This window comes from Hippocampus bargibanti, linkage group LG17, assembly GCF_051943395.1.
Source record: "Hippocampus bargibanti isolate YZ-2025 linkage group LG17, ASM5194339v1, whole genome shotgun sequence".
NCBI lineage: Eukaryota > Metazoa > Chordata > Actinopteri > Syngnathiformes > Syngnathidae > Hippocampus > Hippocampus bargibanti.
Window position 1 is genome coordinate 11,128,785 of NC_142750.1, and position 24,748 is coordinate 11,153,532.

At 41.1% G+C, this 24,748-nt stretch overlaps 1 protein-coding gene and 1 long non-coding RNA gene across 2 annotated transcripts; one reads left to right on the forward strand and one right to left on the reverse strand.

Moving 5' to 3' along the window:
• Positions 1–6,966: 6,966 nt before the first annotated feature.
• Positions 6,967–11,071, reverse strand: LOC148885731 (uncharacterized). The gene is made up of 3 exons (XR_016118018.1): positions 10,980–11,071; positions 9,456–9,527; positions 6,967–7,981 (listed from the first exon to the last, which is right to left on the reverse strand). It is a non-coding gene; the product is annotated as an uncharacterized LOC148885731 (long non-coding RNA).
• Positions 11,072–11,730: 659 nt separating this feature from the next.
• ntf4 (neurotrophin 4) lies at positions 11,731–22,976 on the forward strand. Its single transcript, XM_089019486.1, has 2 exons — positions 11,731–12,217; positions 20,165–22,976. Exon 2 carries the CDS (start codon positions 20,184–20,186, stop codon positions 21,348–21,350), a length of 1,167 nt encoding a protein of 388 aa, XP_088875612.1. The 5' UTR covers positions 11,731–12,217; positions 20,165–20,183; the 3' UTR covers positions 21,351–22,976.
• The last annotated feature ends 1,772 nt before the right edge of the window (positions 22,977–24,748 follow it).

Genomic DNA, 24,748 nt, shown 5'->3' on the forward strand with positions numbered 1-24,748 from the left:
TATTATCCTCCTATGGAAACAATCTCATTTTACTATTTTCATAATATCAGACTCATGCAAATATAACTTAATCGCAATTTATAATCAATGTCTCCTCTGTTAAAAAGAATTTCAAAGTAATCCTTTGGTAAGCTTCGCCCACATCTCTCACGAGCAGGCATTGACTGCGTTTTGCAGTCTGTAGGGTTTTTTTAGGGCAGTGGGGGGGGGGGGGGGGGGGGGGGGGGGGGGTTGCACATTCAGATAGCTTAGCACACGTGATCATTGCTTTTGAGCACAAAGAAATCACGGCAGTCATTCTTGGGTGTTAAATTCACACCTTTTGCCCAAAGCTCCCTTGGAAGGTAGTTAATTTGCAGGTTGACTTCAATCCACTTACACACTTCCAGTTCCAAGGTTTCTTGATATAACCCATGACAGTGGCACACTAGAAGTTTGAATCCATTTAAAAAGCTGAGACAATGCTGGCTTTTTCAGGCTGTGGAAAAGGGGCTCGGGTCCCACATGAGACAGATGGAGGCGGCGGGAATGTGAATAAGCGGGCCGCACCAAGTCCATTGTAGCTGTGGAAATCAATCCGGGGCAAAATGCCCGAGACCTCCTGACACAAAGTCTGCATGTGAAACGCGATATGTCCATGTGTTGTATGGCAAGTTAAGTGTACAACGTGTAACACTTTGCCTCTGGCGAGACAGAGGCAAAGGGGGGATGGCGTGTTAGCGGGCGGGGGATGGAGTGCAGGGATGACACCACGAGGTGTTAAGCTTGCAACTAGATGATTAACTACGGAAACATCCCAGTGAAAGCCTTCCTGGATGGATGGCGTCTTGCAATGAGACACCGGTGAGGATTAGCGGTACAAGCGAAATAGCCTGAGAGCGCGCGCGTGGGCCGATGGCGCCCTCAATGGCGCCCGGTGGCCCTCGCCAGTCTGCTACCACGCATGCTTCTGATTAAACCAATTAGCAAAACCTGAGTCATCTCTAACGAGGCCGCTACTGGGGCAACTCCAGTTCCCGCCCAGACCCGCCTTTCCCCTAAGTGGTGAACATTCCAAACCCTAATTTCAGTTTTGCACAGGAGAGACTTGTAGCCGCATGTGTTGATTGTTTGTCAGAGTCTGTGCGTGTGTGTGCGTGTGTGTGTTTGTGTGCATAGAGTAGTTGTGTGTTGTTCCTCTCTGACCTTTTACAAAGCTGTCAACCTCACGATAGTCTGGCAACGCTACCGCTAATGTGCTCCCAATTTTTTTTTTTACAAAGACCTGCGACAGCTAGAATGGCAACATTTGAGGTATGTATAGCAATACAGTATCATAAGTGAACACCGTACCTGACACTATAATAGCATGTATTTTTTCACAATAATTGGCAGCAAATTATCATGAAATGCTTCAGATGCTTGTGGGTTGTGTGCTTGTATTGGATTGCAAGTGAAGGTGATATACTACATTGCGATAACCAATGACAGGCTATTAAGTCATTCAATGCCAGACGTACAAAAATAAGTCAATTCCAGTGCCAGGGTTATTGTGATTTTCATTCAAATTCCAGGTTCTACAGAATATTGAGTTTTAGGACTACATAAACATTCAATACAGCATTAGAAACCTTAGTCTCTTATTTCATCAGATAAAAAAGGTAATTCCTAAATTATATGGGCCTGGAGTTATATGAATTTGAAATGAGGGCGGCTGTCCAAAATACAATGCAATACATACATATTGGTTTATGTAGCACTTCAACAACAGCTGAAGCTGGAACGAAGCACTGACATGGAAAGGGAAATGCTGCCCCTTGTGAAAATGAAAAAACATTGCCAGAGGCCACGGCCAGTGCTTTATCGGCATCCAAGCATGAAAAAACAAAACCCGAACAAATTTGGGAATGCCGCTGTACGTCATATGTTCAATTCCCGAATACATTCGTGAATGGCAGTGAATGAGTTAAGTATGACAACACATTCGAGCCAGCCCATCCTCAACAACCGATATTGTATTCTAAGTCAAAACTTTTCAATATCCATGAATTGTTTTTTCGTCTTAGTGACCTGATCCTCATCACTATTTCTTCTCTTTTTTCTTTTGGAATCATCAGGAAAGAGCCATGTTCCCACTCCAATGTCTAAACCAGGACAGCTGATACCTGAGGCTTACATATTGTGTTTTCACCTGTGCTGAACAAGCAGGTTTGCTACTCGCTGCTCGATGGGCAGGCAGTTGGCATCCACCATCCCCCAGCCAACCACACAGACGTGGGCCTCACCTTTGAACCTTTACCTCTTTGCCACCGTGTCTCTAGCTGGGACATTTCCAGCCATGTTGGACTAATTGGGTCAGATTGCAAGAAGCGGTGCATTTACCCCTGAAATTGGAACCATCTGGGGCTTGACATCACCTTGTGTGTGTGGGTGTGTGTGTGTGCGTATGTGTATGTGCTAAAGGTTGTGAGGTCCATTGATTGAAGAACGGATGTCAGGAGTGGAAAACGGTCAACAAATCAAATTGGATGAGGAGGAGGGGATATCCATTCTGGCCTCGCAATATCCAGCTTCCATTACAAGGTTTGGTCTGGATTTGGGAGAGCGGGCTACTGCAGGGAATTTGCCGTAATTGAGGTTGGACGGCTGACACACCTTGACAGCTCCGCCATTTGCCACAATCGACATAATAGCTTGTTTCCAATGAATGAGTTTCCATTGAAGGACGATATCCCAGAAGTAACAGTGGTCGTGTGTCATGAAGTTATGCTTTATGCGCATGTGTGACATCTGGACACGAGCGGGACTCAGGTTTGGGGACGATAGCAGCGAGCGGCTCGTTGCTGGGTGGCCCGGCGCCTATGCCCGTGCAGAGTTGACATACAAGTCACAAATCGGATTAGTTTTGTATTGATGAGGTATTTAATGACTGAATGTAAATCTGCTCGGGCTCATGAATATGTTGTTTGTCTTAAAACACAAAAGACGCCCACTCCAAAGGGAAAAACAGGAAGTGGGTTGTTGGATTGTGGTGTCATGTTAAAATGAACAACATCCATCCATCAATTATCCAAACCGCTTATCCTCATACCCTGATTATTTCTCATGGGAAAATGAAAACATGGGTTTCTATACTGGATATTTTGCTCTGAATGCATACATTTGTTTTGTTCTATTCCTTGCAGGTGAAGATTTTTTAGAATTGAATGAATGTTTGTTTTAATCAATTAAAAGCCAGTATTCTAGATTTTAATTACAATTTTGTATTATTAAAGAAAATAATTTAAAATTCTTTTTTAAAATGTTTGGAAAAAATCTAATGAGCAACATTTTAACTAGTTGGCCATTTTTAAAAAAATGTTTACATTTATCTAATGTTCAGATTTTATGATTTTTTTTTTTGCAAAATTTTGACTTCAAAAAATGTTTCTATTTAAATATAGGGAGGTCAACCTTCTTAATGGGGAAATTCTGACGTAGCCTTAATAAATTTATAAATACATTTGCCGTATTTTCTGGCATATAAGGCGCACCGGAGTATAAGGTGCACCGCCAATGAATGGTGTATTTTCAAAGTTTGTCCATATATAAGGCATACTGGACTATAAGGCGCAACTTCAATAAATGAAGAAAAAGTTTTCCAAATATATAAAAGTTTTCCAAATATAAGGCACACCACATTATAAGGCACTGCAGTACTGTAGAGGCTGGGGTTACGCACTACTTCTACAGCAAAAAATGGAGTCAATGACTGCTGACAGTAGTTGCGAGACCTGTTGTAGCTCAATATGACTTTACACATAAGGCGGACCTGCGTATCAGGCGCACAGTCATCTTTTGAAGAAAATTAAGTATTTAGAATGCGCCTTATACACCAGAAAATACGGTAATACAAATATTGAAACAAATATGAATTCAACTGTAAATGAGTTGATGACACCTTAGATCAGGGGTGTCAAAGTCATTTTTTGTTGCGGGCCACATTGTAGTTATGGTTTCCTCTCGAGGGCCGTTATGAATTTGGGAAACCCATTAGAATGTTTAAATCCCTTCAAATATTACATATAGAGCACACAGCAAATTAATGAATAACTCGTTTTCAAATCTGAAGTCAAGAATAATGACTTTTGTTGTGGTTGACATCCAAAAATATGAATTTTTGGCTCAGATTTTAACAATCATCATGGAATTTAACAAGTTTGATTTGCTTTCGCGGGCCAAAAAAAATGATGTGGCGGGCCGGATTTGGCCCGCGGGCCTTGACTTTGACACCTGTGCCTTAGATCATGTGATTGAATCAAACCAGTGACCAGTTTAGTTATAAAGCGCCATCTGTTGCCTTGGCAGGCACTTGACAGCCCCGCAATGTGTTTGAACTGATTTGGTTGGATGACTTGACCCCGGCCCCGAGGCGGAAAAAATGTTTTTAGTAATAGTGGCGTGGGCGTTGACAGTAAAGCTGATAAACTCGCAAGGGTGACGACACCGGGACGAAGAAAAGGGGGAGAGCCGGCAGCCTTTTGGCTTGACACCTTTGTTCGTCCGTACTTTCCCTCTGCAAACTCTCACTGACGTGACCCCCAAGGCGCAAAATATCTGACAGCACGCAGGGCGAGTTCAGGCAAATACGCCACCACCGAGAATGGTGGAAGGCTTTTGGAGGATTTGGAGCGAGTGACAATAAACGCAGAGGAAGAGGAGGAACGCCGCGAGGGAGACACCAAAGAGAGTGGGAGTGTGCATGTTGATGGTGAAGATCCCAGTCAGGAATTTCGGAAATCTAATTTTAGTGGCGCTACTGTGCATCCTCGAAAGGGGCCTCTACGGTCAAATACTAATGCTGCTACAAGAGTGGCTGACTTTCCAGCAGCTCCTGTGTTTTGTTTTTCTACTTCTTTCTTCCCTTTCCTCTTCCTTTCATAACTTTGCTGCTGTGTTACTTCCGGGTAGAGTGAACGCTGGCGTGAATGGCTCCCGCTGCTCACGCGAACAAAAAAATCCTGTGACTGTAAAGTGTACTTGGGTGTTTTGAAAGGCGCTTGAAATGAAATTTATTATTATTATTATTATTATTATTATTATATTTACCAAAAATTGGAATGGCACCATGTTTACCTGAAAATATAAGTGTATCCTCTTTTACAATAAAGGCACAATTCCATCCGTCTCCACGCGCTTTGATCATATCCATCCAACTTGCGTTCCAGCACCAGCGCCACCACTTCGACCTGCTTTTAGCTGGTCTAAGATCTAGTCTCCTTTCTGTAACCAAATTGTCATTTGTAGGAGAAAATACCCTCAGTTTGCTGGAACACCCAGCGAGTTGCAGTTCGGTCTGCCAAATTCCCAAACGTGGTAAACGAGACTTGACCTGCCACAAAAACCACAATGAGCCACTTCTTAAAAATCACGGGTAAGGGTTTTACTGTCAGTCTGATAAAAGCAAAGACATGTGACATTGAAAGCTACCAGAAGAATATTGTGGATGAAACATTACACTGATAAAAAGCAGCGCATGTATTTTATTTTTCTACTTCTTTCATAACTTTGCTGCTGTGAAATGTACATTTCTCCACTGCGAGACTAATAAAGGTAAATCCAATCCAAAACTTGACAAAAACGCTCAAATTCCTCCTGATTGAAGAAGCAAAAATGAAGCAGAAGAAACCCAAGATGGGAGTTAATAATCGTGTCGTTTGTTGCTTGGTGTTGACAGATGAAACATTTAAATTGTCAGAACAATGTTGTAACCTGCAAATCTCCTTTTCAAAGAAACTTGACACATTTTTCTCCCCTCGACGATTTAAACCATTTGTGAAACGTTTTAGTAACCTGTCTGGAACATACTTTGTCAAAATATCGCAAGAAAAATTAATGACTACACAATTATACAAGCTAGCATTGCCTTGTTGGAAAGCGTTTTAACCTGGGGCAAATGTAGACTATATGAGATATGTTCATCTCACAGTGGAGAGATTCCCAATTCACAGCAGCAGTTATAAAAAAGGAAAAATATATATATAAGTACCTTCGATGAAAAGGTTTCTTCAGCCGTCATCTGTACTTCTTTAAAGGTGTCGGACGTTTCGCTTCTTATCCAAGAAACTTCGTCAGCAAACTAAAGTCTTACTGGTAGTTTGGCCCTATATATATATCCCTACTGTCCAGACATGGTGGTGCCGGACTCTGCTATGATAGGTCCCTGCTTTCAGGTTGGGGGGAGCAGAGGACTACTCCCTGCAGCCCCACTTCCTATTGTTCTGACTATCGACTGGCCTGATTGACCCACTTCGACCGATATCACTTCATCAGTATTACTAATCCTATGTTGCCTAAACAGGCCATTGTATGAACGATCCAAATTGAACCTTACCCCACCAAACCGGTTTAATGAAGGATTTAGTTGTTTTATGAAAATCGCTTCCTTTACTCCCCTTTCAAACCATCTAGTTCTTTCACTAAGATTTTAAACTCATTGTCGTCAAATGAGTGGTTGCTAGCTTTAGGGTGCATATGTACTGCCGTTTGAGGCCCACTAGGATTATCCCTGCGATGTTGATAGTCTTTTTTTGAGAATTTGTTTAGTCTCCCCAAAGTACTGCTCTTTACAATTTTCATTCTTACAATGTATTGAATAAACTACATTACTTTGTTTTTCATTTGGCAGCCTATCTTTTGGATGCACTAATTTTTGCCTTAAAGTGTTTATCGGTTTGAAATATGTAGGAATTTTGTGTTGCCAAAGGACTGTAGTTTTTCAGAAACTCCTGCAATGTAAGGTACTTCTACTCCTCTCCTTTTTGTATCTTCAGAATTTTTGGTTTCATTCCCTATTCTTTCTTTCTGACATTGGCAAAATGGCGTCTTCGGTTAAAGCCACGTGATTGGTCAAGAACCCAGCAGTGGGGGGGGGGGGGGCATTAAAGAGACAGGCAGACAGTGAGAAAACACACACACACACACACACACGAAAGGGAGATGACAGAGCTTGAAACAAAAAAACAAGTGTGAGAATAGTGAGAAAATGGATAGAAAAGAGTTAAAATATATGGTATATTTTAACTGTTTTCACTCTCACACTTTTGTTCAGGCTCCACAAATAACCTGCACAAGTCACTTGATGCAAAAAGCTATCAACCCAGCTAAACAGATCACAATTGATGAAGAACGAGATACAATTATCACAGAAAAAGCACCTACAAGGAATCATTCCTCAAGATGGTGGAAGAAGAAGGCTACGTTCCTCATCAAGTGTTTAATGCTGAGAAAACCGTACACTACATTCCATCAAGCCATTAACGACTAAACGACAATTAGAGCAAGTTTTAAATTTGACTGAGTGGAACGTAGAGGTTAGTGAGTACTTTTAGTATGAGCAAGTCGGGCCAAACATCTTTTGAGGATGCGCGGTCCCGCTATCGATGTCCGTGTCTTCTCCCATCCACTAAAGCCTTTCATACGTGCGCTCCGATGGCTGTCCCGGTAACACGAGCAAAGCAAGCTTTTGTGCTCATTCTTCTGCTTATCTTTTCATCTCTTTCAAGAGCGAAAGGCTGGCCGAGATGGAAACCACCGCTTGTTGAACGTAGGATGATGGCAGGGGGGGCTGGGGGTGGCAAGAGATAGCCGTCGGACGAGAGAAATGGAAAGGGATGGGGCACATTGGCGTTTGTGATTGCGGGGAGGTTTGAGGCTCATCCCACAATTTATGTCCGTGCTTTTCAACACGACCATTCAAGGTGGAGAGGCCCAGTGGTCAAAAGCGATGAACTTCCCACTGCCCCCACCACTCCAATCCTTCCGTGTGTGTCTGTGTGTGCACGTGTGCGTGCATGTGTGTGTGTGTGTGTGTGTGTGTGTGTGTGTGTGTGTGTGTGTGTGTGTGTGTGTGTGTGTGTGTGTGTGTGTGTGTGAGAGATGAGATCACTTATCTGAGGTGAGGACCCCGCGAACCGTCTGAGCGTGAGACATCGTGTACCCTGGAGTTAGAGCCTTGTCACCACTGAAAAAAAAAAACCACACAACATAAGCATGTAAGATTTTTTTTTTAAGGAAAATTGAAGATTTATTTTCAAGAAAAACATTTTCGCTGGGATTTTTTTCAGAATTGTTTTTTTTTTTTCAACACATGCATTTACAGAGGGGTTTTTAGAGGAAGAAATGCTACTCATTTAGAGTAATGTTGCTATTGCTGACATTTAAAAAATATATATTTGGCTTATTTTAGAAAAATGCCGTATATATATTTTTAGAGGGGAAAAGCTGTATTCATACAATTTATGTTTTGGGATGAAAAGTCACACTGTGGTCATTGGACTTTTTAGGCTTTATAAAAAATAAATAAATAAAAATGTAATAATACATTCATTTTAAGCTCACATTTTAAATTTATAGTCATTAAAAAAAATCAGTTTTAAAAAATAGTAATGTATTTAGGGCATCCTTTATTCTATTGCTGAAGAAATATCTATATTTCTTAAGAAAAACAGCCTTTTTGAAGTTTTACTTTGGAAAATATTTTCATGACAGAGATATTTTTTTGAGAAAGAGTCGAACATTTTGAATTCAGTTATTTGATTAAAATGACCTAATGTGTCAGTCTGTTTTCTAGGGGGGTAGACCCGTACTCATAAACATTTTCAGGCGGAAAATCATTTTGGTGATTAAAAAAAGTCAGATTTTTATTTCTGTGAAAATTTGAGAGGAGGGAAAAATTAAAAGCAAAAGGTCACATTTTTTTTTTTTTTTTTTAGAGAAAAGTCAATTTTAGAGAAAATCTTCATTTTTGAAAGGAAAAGAAAATGCAGTACACATGTAGGTCACATGTGTGAAGCAGCTGAGCACAAGCAGGGCAAGTCAAGACAAGGTTAACCTTACGTCGGGAAGACAACGCATGTCTCGGCTTCTTTGGATCACTGCAACAACTTGAACATGACAATATTTTTATGAATGTTTGTGTGCACTACAAACACACCACAAAATCATTTCCATGGTATCCAGTTAAATATTCTGATGCGATGATGTAACATCACAAGAAAACCTGGAACGAGATCAGTCCTTCTGTTTGCCTGTGGCCATATCAGATCATTCAACCTTCTTCGCTACGCTGATCAAAATACGACGCCAACGACATCGTCACAAGCGCTTGCATAATGTAAATCTTTCTTCTTGGCAGAACATTTGTCTTCCCGACGGCGCTACATTCCCAAAAACCAACAACTTTCTGATGGATGGCTGTATGGCCTCTAGTTGGAGATCCGTCACTCGGATGTCCAAATTATTTGAAAAGTTAAAGTAAAAAAAGTCAATTAAATGATTAAAGGACAACCGACACCATTTTTTTTGTTTCCAAACTGATATCAGAAAAACGTTTTATAGCATCTAAAATGCCCAAAACACACAGGCTGATATTTTTAGTCAAATGCAAAACACCAATAAAAATGAGTTAAAGTGTCCCAAAACTACTTCAAAATGACCTCGGAGATGCCGAGTTTCAGAAGGTCCCGCCCCCTTGTTCGCGACGTCACGCCAGGACATCTTGCCTTGCTCTAGAATCAAAACAATGGCTTCAGATTCGGAGAAGATGCCTTCTTGTTACTCATCCAGTTATGAATATGATTCAAATAGTTCTGAAGAGGAAAGCATAAATGTTTGCAATCGATTAAAGAAGTCCTTCCGTGTCATTTTGAGGCGTCTGGACTCCAATGTAGCTCCCCGAAAATGCACAATATGGCGCCCAAGCTCCGTTGGAAATGGGCTGATTTGTCTGCTGGGAATTCGTGTCAACAAGTATTAAATAGTAGTCAGGTGCAACACATAACGATTCACCATCGCGTTATTCATGTTTTTTCCTTCTAATTTCACCATCAACACAGTCTGCAGACTAAACAAAGTACCCAAAATGCATTGTGTGTCGCTTTCTCGGTCAGGGGCGTTCCGGACGTGACGTCACATCAGGCATCATCATAAACTCGAAAACAAGACTTCCTGAATATTCAGCGCGAGTCTTAAAACGTAAAATATAGCTATATGCCGTGGAATCTTTGTAAAATACGCTCAGGAGAAGTAAATTGAAGTGATTTTGTAGATTATGGACACAACTTGTCTGGAGACGTCGGTTGTCCTTTCGTGACGGCCTTGGGATCTCATGTAAAAGGTTGCCAACACGTTGGTAGGATCAGCTCTCTCTTGCTGTGTAAAACCGATTAAAACTTTACCCACCTATCTGACAAAAAAAAAAATCTGAACAAGTAAAATCATCTCAAAGTCATCAACAACCTGCACAACAAAAAAAATAAAAAGAAGGGTTGTTTTGAGAGAAACTAGAAATAAACCAATATGTGAAATTATGTGATTGCAAAAGTCTGTAGACCCTCATACTGGGGTTGTGGCTTCATTCGTAATAAACAGATGCCATTCTAACTTTTTTAAATACAAACGGGAGTCAGTAAAAACCTTCCATCATTTAAAGTACCTTTTGTTAACCGCAAATAAAATTCAGCTGTTCCAGAAGGCTGTTGCTTATGTTTTGTTTTGCTTTCTAGCAGAAGTTTCAACGTTTTAGCCAGTTCTTTTCTCTGAATCTTTGGCTCGCTTGTTACATCAGGGAGGGAAGAAAGTGAACACTGTCGAGCACAGACGCATGCTCAGAAATAATTTTCAGGCACGTGATAGAGTCATTTGATGACCCGGAATCAATTATTTTAGCTCAAACAGCATCGACTTGAACCTACAACAGCCTCAAGGAGAGTTACTGGTTCACATGATGGGAGTCTGTTGCCATTCCTTTCGGTAATTAAAAATAAATACATAAATCCTACATTTCTGACATGTACTTTTGCTTAATAATACCATAACAAAAATCGACTGGTATTCAAAGGATTATAAAATTAAAATGAAAACATTGAAAAATGAGATAAATACTGTAGGTAGTCTACAGTATGTAAGATGCATTTTGTACTGCTGCTAAGCAATCAAACTAAACTTCAGCCAACACAGACCTGTTGACTTCAACTCATCTGATTGGTGAAGGCCGCAATCTTCAAAATCTTCATTCTTCTCGCCCCAATTCCAAATCGGTGCTGGAAAAGAATGACATGAGAAATTGTCTCATCCACTATTAGAATTTGCCTTGCTCCCAACTTGTTAAAAAAACTCACTGAAACTGGATACAGGCCAGCGTTGCTGCTACCTTTTAAGTTAATTGTTTTATAATAAAACGTGGGCGGGGAGGAAATATACTTGGCAGCCGTGAGGAGTAAATACGAGTAAACTATTTTGAGTCACGCAATAGTGAGTTTGTCAAAACCTTTCGGCTGCTAAAAAACAAAATGGCGGGCGAATGCTGTTTTCAATTAATTAAGGGGAAATACGTCCTAATTAAAACCTATACTCACCCGTTTTTCACATGTGTAACTTGCTGAGTTTTGCCCCGTGTCTTCAAACAAGTAAGATGTTGAAAACGTCGTGTTTCATTAAATAAGACCAACCCAAGCAGAAATTACCTCTGGCAAGCACGCAAAGCTACATACAGGAAGAGAGTAAAATAAAAGTTATAATGAAACAGCTGCTTTCTATTTTGGTTGATTTAGTTTCAACAGTTGGATTTAAACATTACAACTAACGCAAAAACAATTCAAATGAGTAAAGTTAACAGCTGGTCGTATTTCACGCCTATACTTTCATTTTGACAGCTATGCCCGGATGTTATGTGTTCGGCAAGTGCTAACTTGTTGAAGACCGTCTTGACTTTTTGCGCGTCGCTTTCGCAGCCAGGCGGAGTTGTGGAGTTTCTTCTAACATTTTGGCAAACTTTTGCCGCTCGATACCGCGCATTTTTGAAGGGAGGAATGTTTTCATCTTTGTCCTTCTTTGGAGAGGAATTGAGGCGCCGGGAATCTGTCACACTGCGTTGGCTTTTCGAGTCTAATTGAGCACTTTGTCTCCGTCACTTTGGTTGGTGCGCTCCCGACAGCAGGCAGAATTCCACCCCTACCACTTTCCTTTCCTCCCGTACACCACAGTGGATTTTTATTGTTATGTTTTTTTTACATTTTGAGATAAACCTGAGATGTCATGGACTTTTCAAATGAATAGAGAGATATGTGCGCGCGTGTGTAGTAGTGAATGTTTTTGACTGCCTCTGCCCCAAACCAATTGAGCGACTGACCGGGGACAGGACTTGGGAATCAATGCGGTGTCAGCTGGTAGGACGCGGGGTCCGGATCTCACCTCAACGGTATGGATGTTTCAAGGTTTACGCGCTTTCATTCCAACCCAGCCTTTGATGATTCAATGCGTTTGTTTTTATGCGCATGCTGTACTATGATAACAAATCTTAAACACACCAAAACTTCTTTGAGAAAAAAAAATAAAAAAAGATTGCAAAATGTTATCAAATGTCTGCTTTACTGCAATAGACGTGGTAGGGAACTTCAAACTTAATTTTATTTATTGGTAAAGTTTCTAATTTAACCCCAAGACGCTTATTGTGCAACTTTGAGCACATATCAAAGCACTTGTGAAAAAAAAAGTCCAAAGCGTTCTGTAAAAGTACAAATATGTCGCCAAGGAGCGAAATGACATGTGATTACAGTTTTATTGTGTTATTTCTGGACCTTTGTGCTTACAACAATTTGGTCGGGTGACTTTTTTTAAGTTGCAACAGAACGTGGTGACATTTTCAGATCAACACCCAAATTCCAAGCATGTTTTTAGGTGTAATTGGCACACACAAATGCATCGCAGGGAAAAGTAAAGGTTAGTTGACTTTCTTCTGGTGAACTGTCCTGTCAGTGGACTTGTGAGACTTGTGAGAAATGTTTGACTCGGGTTGGTGAGTGCTGTGATTTTCATATGAACATGTAACGTCATCATTTGTCATCTGGGATTGTAAAATTGGGAATCCACCCAAAACATTTCGAGGGAAAACATGCCTTTGGAGTCATCGTGCAAGAATTCACAAGACTGAGGAATTTCCCATTTTCTGTGTTTTTTTTTTTTTTTTTTTTTGGGGGGGGGGGGGGGGGGGGGAATCGAATCCTCAAAATGATCGTCAAATGTGACGCGGTACTTTGCTCACATTTAACAAGGTGGTTATAAAATAAAAATTAAAAAAAAACTTGCCATCATCTGTTAGAGGCAGCAGCTTTGCATTTAAGCTTGAGACATTTTTTGTGCGCCCCGGTATATTAATTCACTGCCATTCACGAATTTATTCGGGAATTGAAAATATGACGTAGAGCACTGTTCCCGAATTTGTTCGGGTTTTATTTTTTCATGCTTGGGTGCCGATAAAGCGCTGGCCATGGCCTCTGGCAATGTTTGGTTTCTTTTCCACAAGGGGGCAGCATTTCCCTTTTTTCCATGTTAGCACTTTGTTCCAGTTTCATCTGTTGTTAAAGTGCTATACAAACCACAATGTATGTATTGCATTGTATTTTGGACAGCCACCCTCATTTCAAGATCATACAACTCCAGAGCCATATAATTCAGGGATTAACTCTTTTCCTGATGAAAGAAGCGAGTCTAAGGTTTCTAACGCTGTGTTGAATGTTTATGTAGTCCTAAAACTGGGAATTCGAGTGACAATGACAAAAACCCTGGCACTGGGGGTGGACACATTTTTTTGTACAGTGAATGAGTTAAATATAATTTTGTGTCAATTCACAAAAGTGTTTACCCCAAACTTTCCAGGGGGCAGTCATAAGTATATCTGTCCAAAATGGGTGACTTCCTGTTCAATCACTGTCTGTTTCATGGCTTCTTGAGATTTTTTTTAACTGTGCTGTGTCATGAAAGAGGTGAATGAATGAATGAATGAATGAATGAATGAATGAATGACTCAATCAATCAATCAATTAGTGATCTTCTTAACAGCACTTAATAATTCATTAGATACACCTACCTCCCTTCATCTATGTTTTCTCTGTTCCGATGTGGGTTTTCTCTGGGTACTCTGGTTTCCTCCCACATTCCCAAAACATGCGTGTAAGGCTGAATGGACACTCCAAATTCTCCCTACGTGGGAGTGCGAGCTTCAATTGTTTGTTTCAGTGTGCCCTGCGATTGGCTGGTGTCCCCGGCCTCTTCCCAGAAAACAGTTGGGGTAGACTTCAGCACCCCTCGTTGCCCTGGTGGGGATGAAGCAGATTGGAAACTGGATGGATGAAATAAATTTGGCAAGAAAGAGATTTGATTTAGGTGAATGTATTTTTTGGAAGAAGACACTATTTATTTATTTATTTATTTATTTATTTATTTACAGTATTTATCTATTTGTTTATTTATCTGTTTATTTATGTATTTACTAATGCCCAATTTTTACCAATTTTTTAACAAAGTATACAGTAATCCCTCTTTTTTTTTTGCAGTTAATGGGGACCCGGATCATCCGCGATAGCCGAAAATAAGCGAATAAGGGTTATATAATAACCCACGTGATAAGACAGAAGGGGGGTGCTGGGCAGGGTTGAGAAGATGCAATCCACATGGCTGTAAATCATGAAATATCGTGCTCTCATTGGATGACGTCAGCACTGGGAAGCAATCAAGCTACAGCCATATCCAAAATCTCTGAGTCATTCGGCATTTTTTTTTATTCTGAAGGTTTTTTTTCCCAGAAAAAAAAAAATCTGCGATGCACTGAAACCACGATAAGTGAACCGTGAAGTAGTGAGGGATCACTGTCGTCTAAAGCCAGCTTTATTGTCAAATATGCTAATATGCATGACATACAGCACAGATGAAATTACTGTCCTCTCGGACCCAGCGTGCAGGCACTTATAATTACTTTAACAAACATAATAAACATGAAAACGGCAATTTGCCTGTACATATATATTTTAAAGTCTTTTTGTTCATTATTATAAGACATTTGACTTATACATGCTTTGATTTCATGAGTTAATATCATTAAAATAAAATTGAAAAATGCCAAACGCTGATTGCCAAGGTGTCATGGGAACGCACATATTTCAGTTCCCAGGGCACCCTTCTCCTACGGTTTTTACGTGACGGGGGGGGGGGGGGGGGGGGGGGGGTTGCTTTCTGTTTGTTTACCTTGTCTTTTAGAAATAAACGCACACACACAGGGTCTTTGTTGAGGCGTGCACCAGCCAAGCGTGAGACGGTAGCAAATGGAGCACGCCGATCATCAAGTGTTGAGCAAGACTTACAAAAAACACTCAGTGTGAGACACACACACACAAATAAATACGTGATGTGTCAGAAGTGTAATCTCCCCACCCCCACGTGTGTAAACACACCTGACTCTAGCAGATGCACACAGATTCCCAAAAAAGAACGACTACCGGTTTGATGTTGTGTTTTTTTTTTGTACAATGAATGGAGAACCTAAGAGAGGGAATCAATTTACTTATTGACTCGATGGAAACAGTCACGTCCGAACCTCAAACACTCGCCAGCAACGCTGCACAGAGATTTGAAAGGCGCTCGTGAATACAAGAATCCTCGTTTATCATGGTTAATGCGGACTGGGACCACCTGCGATAGACGAAAAATCGCAATGTAGCGAACCCTACAAATATTGGTTAATGTACATGTGTACAGTAAGAAAAGTAATAAAAATGTCGTTTACATTAATCGTCGACTCATTGGCAGGTGTGGCCAAATGAAACCAATGGTTTTGGTTACTGACCCTTCGGGTTGTGTACATTTAACTACAATATAATAACATAACATATAATATAATGTGCAAATAACTACAATAAAAATGAATGAATGCTGGATGCTGCTCTCTGTGTTGTGTTTATTGTTTTGCTTTGTGTTATAATAATAATAATAATAATAATAATAATAATAATACATTTAATTTCTAAGCGCCTTTCAAAACTCTCATGGACACTTTACAGTGACGGGATACAAACTTGTTTTTTTATGTGCGGGTGAGCAGCAAGTTATGAAAGGAAGAGGAAAGAAAGAAGTAGAAAAACAAAATACATGAGCTGCTGGAAAGGCTAATTTAGGATGTATTGTATTGTATTGTATTGTATTGTATTGTCTGTCTATATACACACTCGCATTAGTGGCATGAGTTTGTTACTTCCAGGTTGAGAGAACGTTGGCGCATATGGTTGCCGCTTCTCACCCGCAGAAAAAAAAACATGTTCTGACCGTGACTGTAAAGTGTCCTTGAGAGTTTTGAAAGGCGCTTAGAAATAAAAATTATTATTATTATTATTATTATTATTATTATTATTATTATTATTATTATTATTATTACTGTAGTGACTTTCGCTGCCATTTGAAGCCTTTTTTTAGGTTAGGCCAAAAATCCGCGATGCATCAAGGGCCGCGGTAATTGAAGCGCGAAGTAGCAACGGATTACTGTACAATATAAAAAAAAAAAAATACAACAGATATTCTCGTATTTCCGCCTTTAGAAAAAAAAAATGTCATCCTCCCCGCTTGTAGATGGTGGCATCCTGGTCGTGCTTTCTCACTGACTCACGCCATCATCTTGACTCATGACTTTATCTCTGTGATGTCATGTGACAAAGGTGCTCGGAAGGGAGTGTCTTATTTGTTGAGAGTTGTGTGTGAGGTTATGTGTGAGTGGGTGAGAGTGCCACGTGCATCTCAGCGAGGTTGTGAGAGTGGGTGCATGTGTGTCAGAGAGCGTGGAGAGTGCATAGTGGCCATTATGAATTGTCATCGTTTTGGATTTTTCAGCCATTTTGTTTTTTTTTCCTGAATTTTTATATGTTTTGGATCGATGTATATATTTAAATGCTTAATTTTAATTTTATTTTGGATCTATATTTTTCCTCTCTGGATTATTTTTGTGTGTGGACAAAAAAATCAACTACCACATCATATCATAAGGTAAACTCCAGTTCTCAAATGACCTTCCTAATTTGATCCGAATAATGAAATGAATACATTTGAAATGAACCCCTTGTCTCATGACTTGCATCTCGACGAGGTGACGCGAGGAAGGTGTTTGTCGGGTTGGCTTGTCTCATTTGACTTGTCACCCACATCACCTGGCTAATCGCGTGGAGATTGACATTTCCTTACGCCAGCTCCCCCGAGGGTGAAGGAGCGAGTGCAGCGGGGTTTTAAAAGTGTCAACCGAGGTGGCTTTCAGGTATCAGAAACACGTTTGGAATGTTGTCAAAGTTAACTAGAATTAAAGAGGTTGTGATAGGGCCAGATTTGGTGTGTTAAAAATGTGGGGGGGATGGGCAACCTTGGCTGACGTTCTTTACATATAACAGCTAATGAATGTCAATAAATTTCAGCGAGCCATTCTGTATTTCACATATTCTTTTTTTATTTTTATTTTAGCTAATTTAACTCATTCACTGCCGGGCGTGTCCACTTCAGTGCCAGGGTTTTTGTCATTTCCACTCAAATTCCAAGACTCACAGAATATTGAGTTTTTGGACTACATAAACATTCAATGCAGGAAACCGTAGACTCTCTTCTTTCATCAGAAAAAAAGAGTTACAGTAAAGTCTCGTTATATCGATATTCAAGGGAGTCCGAAAAAATATTGATATAACCGGGACTATCGATATATCCGACCCTGTTTGCATGTAATTTTCTCCGTGCGTGCATAGAAATAGTATCGATATAACCGGGACTATCGATATATCCGATATCGATATAACGAGACTTTACTGTAATTCCGAAGTTATATGGGTCTGGAGATATTTGAGCTTGAAATGGGGGCAGCTGTACAATAGGCAAATGCTGCCCCATTGTGGGAGGGAAAACATTACCACAGGTCTGACCAGCGCTTTATCAGCACCCCCACAAGGAAAAACCAAAAACCCCAAAAATTCGGGAATGGCGCTCCACGTCATATTGGCGCTCCACGTCATATTTTCAATTACCGTATAAATTTGGGAATGGCAGTGAATGAGTTAAACGTGTTCTGGTTCATTTAAAACATGCGTATCAAAATTGAATTGACATTGAAAATTGAAATATTTACTTCACTTCTTTTGTAACAGTTGAACAGAAATAATTGTTGTAGTATTTTTTTTAATGTAGAAAATCACCATTTTAGAAAAATTGAGGGTCAATGACTCCTATACTAATTTGCTGTTTCCAATTGAGCCTTTAAATGGCAGCACTTAGCACACGCAGGTAACAACGCTGCTGCCCAATGTATTCATTCTACGGTATTTTCCGGTGTATAAAGCGCACCCAAAAGCCTTGATTTTCTTCAAAAGATGCCCCTGCGCCTTATACGCAGGTGTGCCTGATATCAGAAGTAATATTGAGCCACAGCAGGTCTTGCAATTACTCTCAGCAACCACAGACTCCATTTCCCCCTGTAGAAGAAGAAGGCTCTACTGTGTCACCTTATAATGTGATGTGCCTCATATTTGGAGAAAATTTATAGATTTAAATATTATATTTGGGAAACTTTTTTCATTCATTGAAGGTGTGCCTTATATATGGAAAACGTTTTAAAATACACTATTCATTGGGGTCCGTCTTGTATACACTGCAAAATATGGTACATGGAGGCCAGACTTTATCGATTTTAAGACGGATGCTAAAGGCCGGATGAAAATTGACCGTGGGTGGGCCACATTTGGCCTATGGGCCGGACTTGAGTGAACGCTGCCGCGTTTGGCTGCCGTTGCTCACCCGCTGAAAAAATATCCTGTGACTTTAAAGTGTGCTTGAGAGTTTTGAAAGGCGCTTATAAATATATTATTATTATTAGTAGTAGTAGTAGTATCATGCAGCACAAAGGCCTCCACTGCTCTACAGGTAGTGTGGGTTGTGCTCAAGAAATTATCCACTGCCCTTTTTATTTTACTTTTTTTTTCCAAGTTAAAAAAAGGATGAAATGTTCTTGGCTCCGCTAAAAGACAATCAATACAATTTACAACTAAAATTATGACTTTATGGCAATTATGGCAAGTACGAATATAAATCAAACACTTCACGTTTCTTGCTGGAAAAAAAGCTTAAAGGACAACCGACGCCTCCCGACAAGTTGTGTCCTTAATTTGTAAAATCACTTCAAATGACTTCTACTGAGCGTATTTTACAAAGATTACACCGCATATCGCTATATTTTACGTTTTAAGACTCACGCTGAATATTCAGGAAGTCTTGTTTTCGAGTTGGTGACGATTCCTGACCGAGAAAGCGATACGCAATGCATTTTGGGTACTTTGTTTTGTCTGAAAACATGTGTTGATGGCGAAATTAGAAGAAAAACACATAACGCGATGGTGAATCGTTGTGTGCGCACCAAGACTACTATTTGATACTAGTTGACACAAATTCCCAGCAGACAAATCAGCCCATTTCCAACGGAGCTTGGGCGCCATCTTGTGCATTTTCTGGGACGCTACATTGGAGTCCTGACGGCTCGAATTGATACGGAAGGACTTCATTAATCGATAGCAAACAATTATGCTTTCCTCTCCAGAACTATTTGAATTATATTCATAACTGGATGAGTAACAAGAAAGCATCTTCTCTGAATCTGAAGCCATTGTTTTGATTCTGGAGCAAGGCAAGACGTCTCGGCGTGAAGTCACGAACAAGGGGGCGGGAACTTCTGAAACTCGCCATCCCAAGGTCATTTTGAAGTAGTTTTGGGACACTTTAAGTCATTTTTACTGGTGTTTTGAATTTGACTAAAAATACCAGCCTGCGTGTTTTGGGTATTTTAGATGCTATAAAACGTTTTCTAATGTCAGTTAGCAAACAAAAAAAATGGTGTCGGTTGTCCTTTAAAAGGCGATATTGACTGTCAATTGAGCTTTTCGTGCTATTGTCATGAATGAATGAATGAATGAATGAATGAATGACGTTCAGACGGATGCGCGTGCGTGTTTCCTTGGTGATTTTCTGAATTTTTCCATTTTGAACCTGTTCCCATTCCAAACGGGCTTGCCTTTCTGCGTGTTCTGTGTGAAAAAATGTTCAACTAAGTGTCTGTGAGAGATTGTGCGTGTGTGCGCGCATGTGTGTATAGGATCTCTATCTGGAGGAAGTGGAGGACGACCTCCGGAGTTTTTTTTTTTCCACAGGTTGTGCCAAGTTTTGAAGCTTAAGCTCATAAAGTTGCCTTCCTCCCATAAATTCTTCCCCTTTTACATCTTAATTGACCCACTTAGCCTAACGCGATCAAGCGCATTCCTCCGCTAACTCTCTCTCTCTCCTCCTGTCTTTTTCGCTTGCCCAGCTGATACGTCCTGGGAGTGATGCACTGGCTTCCCCTGGTTGCCATGGTGATCGCCTCGGCCCTGCCCTTCCCTCAAAAGCCCGTGTCCAGGATCGCCTCCGCCACCAGCGCGGACCATGAGCGCCGTCGCTTCGCCCCGGATTACAACTCCCGGGGGGATGCTTCGCTAACGGACGACAGCGCCCCCGCCGTTCACGACCGGATCCGGAACTCACCGGAAAGGAGTGTTCTTCCGAGTGGAAAGAACAGCAATGGACAAGACCGCAGCGGTATCCCGGATTCCACGAATGGACCCACGCAAGTCTCGGAAGTGGAAACCCAGATCATCCAAAGTCCCGCATCTGCCGGGATGAGGACTCCGAGAGGATCCGCGAGCACCGTTCCCACGGAGCAGCTTCGGAACGCGTCCGGGAGGGGGCCCGCGGCCAAAGGTGCAATGCCGACGCCGGCGAGCGGCGCCGTCAACGCCACCCCGGAGGCGAGGTTGGGCATCAAGGAAGGTCTCCTGGATGGGGACGAGATGTTTTTGGACGCTCACCCGCGGGTCCTGTTCTCCTCGTCTCCGTCGCCCCCGGAGCACCCGCCCCTGCTGCTCATGCTGGAGGTCGACCTCCCGGAGGACGACGCGGTGGAACTGGAAGACGCCGATGCGGAGGGTCACGGCGATCGGAGCCTCAGTTGGGGCAACGTTTCGGGATTGGCGTCGGACGAGGGCCGCGCACTCAGGAGGGACAAGCGCTCGCATTTGATGGATCGCCGTCGGGGCGAGAAGTCCGTCTGCGAGGCCGAGAGCGTCTGGGTAACGGACAAGAAGACGGCCGTGGACTCGCGGGGCCAGGTGGTCACCGTCCTGCAGGACATCCAGACCCAGACGGGTCCGCTGAAGCAGTACTTCTACGAGACCAGGTGCCGCCAGGCCGAGCGGGAAACGAGCCACGGGACCGCCGGCAAGGAGGCGTCGCAGGCCACCGGGGTGGCGGGCGCCGGCTGCCTGGGCGTGGACAAGAAGCAGTGGGTGAGTGAGTGCAAGGCCAAGAAGTCGTACGTGCGCGCTCTCACCAAGGATGCCAACAACCGCACGGGGTGGAGGTGGATCCGCATCGACTCGTCCTGCGTTTGCGTGCTGCTCTCCAGAGCCAATCAGCTCCTGGCCCGTGAGACTCTGGCCCGGAGGGGGCGGGGATAACCTCAAAAAGACCTCGTGCCAGAACACAGTATATAGAGATGTTTTTTTTTGGGACGATTTATCTTTCATAACCTAAGTTATTAGTACCTAAGCATGTGTATGATTTTTGATATTAATATATTCCTTCACCGGTCAATGCGTATATACGTACAGTGCTTAACAAACAATGTATTCCAATAGCCATCAGGATCGGTCGTCAGAAACGTAAGCACATTTTATCGTTCCAGAATTGAAGGAAATCACAATCACGGATTTATGAGCAAAAAGCTTGTCATGTTACAATTATTGTATTTTCCGGCGTATCAGGCGCACCCAAGATTTTCTTCAAAAGATTATATGTGAAGTCACATTTAGCCACAACAGGTTTCATCACTACTGTCAGCAAACATCGATTCCATTTCCCCATTTCAAGTTGTTCAGAGGTCTGACCAGCGCTTTATCGGCCCACCCCAGCCCATCCGCAAAAAAACAAAAACAAAAGCCAAACAAATTTGGGAATGGCGCTCCACGTCATATTTTCAATTCCCAAATTGAAAATTGAAAAAATTCCCAAATTCTGGAATGACAGTGACAGACAGAGTTAAAATGGTAGGTTTTTAAATGAGAAAATGACCTAATTGTTATTTTAAAAGAATTTCTAAGAATTATTCAAAGGAAGAAAAAAAAATGTATGACAGTATATGCAAATTGTTGTACATTAAGCCTCCCAATCATTTTAGGCAGCTGTGTCTTAAAGGACAACCGACACCATTTTTTTGTTTCCTAACTGACATCAGAAAAACGTTTTATATACATTTTCAGAAGATCCCGCCCCCTTGTTCGTGACGTCACGCCAAGACGTCTTGCCTTGTTCGAGAATCAAAACAATGGCTTCAGATTCGGAGAAGATGCTTTCTTGTTACTCATCCAGTTATGAATATGATTCAAATAGTTCTGAAGAGGAAAGTAAAAATGTTTGCAATCAATTAAAGAAGTACTTCCGTATCAATTGAGCCGTCAGGAATCCAATGTAGCGTCCCAGAAAATGCACAAGATGGCGCCCAAGCTCCGTTGGAAATGGGCTGATTTGTCTGCTGGGAATTTGTGTCAGCGAGTATCAAATAGTGGTCTTGGTGCACAACACACAACGATTCCTCATTGCGTTATTTATGTGTTTTCCTTCTAATTTCGGCATCAACACGAAGTTTTCAGACCAAACGAAGTACCTAAAATGCATTGTGTGTCGCTTTCTCGGTCAGTGACGATACCTACCGTAACGTCACGATAGGTATCGCCAACTCAAAAACAAGACACCCTGAATATTCAGCGCAAGTCTTAAAACGTAAAATATAGCTATATGCGGTGTAATCTTTGTAAAATACGCTCAGCAGAAGTCATTTGAAGTGATTTTACAAATTATGGACACAACTTGCCCGCAGGCGTCGGTTGTCATTTAAAGCTTCATTTGCATCCATTTGTTAAGCACTGTATGTATATGTCCGTTTGTATGTTTGGAGCTTGTATATTTATAGTGGAGCGGCGGCGTCAAAGCTGGCTTCCCCATGTGTTTTCCCCATACTGAGGCTTCGTATTGAACGTTGTACTCGATGGGAAGCATTTTTTTTATTAATAAATGGGCGCGCTTCATCAATGTCATCACGTCGTTTGTTGATCGCGACATGGCCAAACCAGCAACATGCATGATAAATGTCAGTTTTTGGGTAGGGGGTCCTTGAGATCTGTTAAACGATCATGGACTGATTTTTTTTTCGTCAAATTTTGTGGAAATTGAAAATGTTATTTTTCAATTTCAAGCAGAAGTCATTGAGAGTTTTTGGTGAGTCCTATATGGATGAAAAGGTTTCTTCGGCCGTCATCTGTACTTCTCTTCTTTGAAGGTGTCGGACGTTACGCTCCTCATCTGAAGAGCTTTGTCAGTGGACTATAGTTGTGCTGGTAAATCTGGCCCTATACAATATATATATATATATATATATATATATATATATATATATATATATATATATATATATATATATATATATATATATATATATATATATATACTAAAGTCTGGTTATATCGATAGTACTGCTTATTACGATACTATTTCTATGAACGCAAGGAGAAAATTTACATGCCGCAGGATCGGATATATCGATAGTCCGGTTATATCGATATTTTTTCCGACTCCCGAGAATATCGATATAACGAGACTTTACTGTAGTGTATTTTGTTTTTCTACTTCTTTCTTTCCTTTCCTCTTCCTTTCATAACTTTGCTGCTGTGTGTCCGGGTGGAGTGACCGCTGGCGCGAATGGCTACGGCTTCTCACCCGCACAAAAAAAAATTCTTATCCCGTGACTGTAAAGTGTCCTTGACAGTTTTGAAAGGCGCTTAGAAATAAAATGTATTTGTATTATTATTATATACCTAATCGACAGAGGAAGATCTTTGTTCTAATAGGTCCCTCCTCTAAGATTGGGGGAGCAGTGGATAACTACCAGCACAAATTTAGTCCGCTGAGGAAGCTCTTTGGATGAGGAGCGAAACGTCTGACACCATCAAAGAGGTACAGATGACGGCTGAAGAAACCTTTTTAATCATCCTATATGATTGAGTACATTTCAGGTCGATCGGTGAAAAGGTGCACCTGGGTCAAATTTTTTTAGGGGGTTCAAAAAAAATATATTTTCCTCTTCCTGTAAAATTCAGAGCTGTTTTTGCGCATCCTGTCCAAATGAATACATTCACATCATTTGGGTGTACCGCACTGTATTTATTATTATTTTTTTATTTAAACAATTTCAAAAACAAGAGCCATTTTAGTATAATGAGCAGATCCACAGGGGATTGTTTTATTTATTTTTTTACATCAACATTTTTATCATATTGGTTCATTTTCCATATAGGATATCGTCAGTTTGGTATTACGATCACTTTTTAAATCATGAGAATCTGCAATCATTGCACGATCTGTCGTCAGAATGGACACGTAACAGCAGAGCTATTGAGCGGAACGGTCGCCCTTCCGACGAGACTCGCAACCATTCGGCATCGCTCCAAAAATGAATGAGCGTTAATGAGAGCAGCAACAAGGACGTACATGTACATACATTTATCCAATAAATACCTTAAAGAAAAATAAATAGTTATCGTAAAAAAATCAAAAATACAACTGAAAAAAATTTCACACATTTTACAAATTGCCCCCCCCCCCCAATCCCCATTGTAGATGTATTATACATTTAGATTTTTTTTGTTTTTTTTTAAACCACAACTTGTTATTGTCACTGTTTAGGGCAAAACAAAAAGAAAATATCTCATCTTGTTTTTTTTCCCCCCTTTTTTCTTTTTAAAGACATGCATCGTAAACACAGAGGCTAAAGGTTTTGTTTCCTGGGCTTCCTTGTCACTTC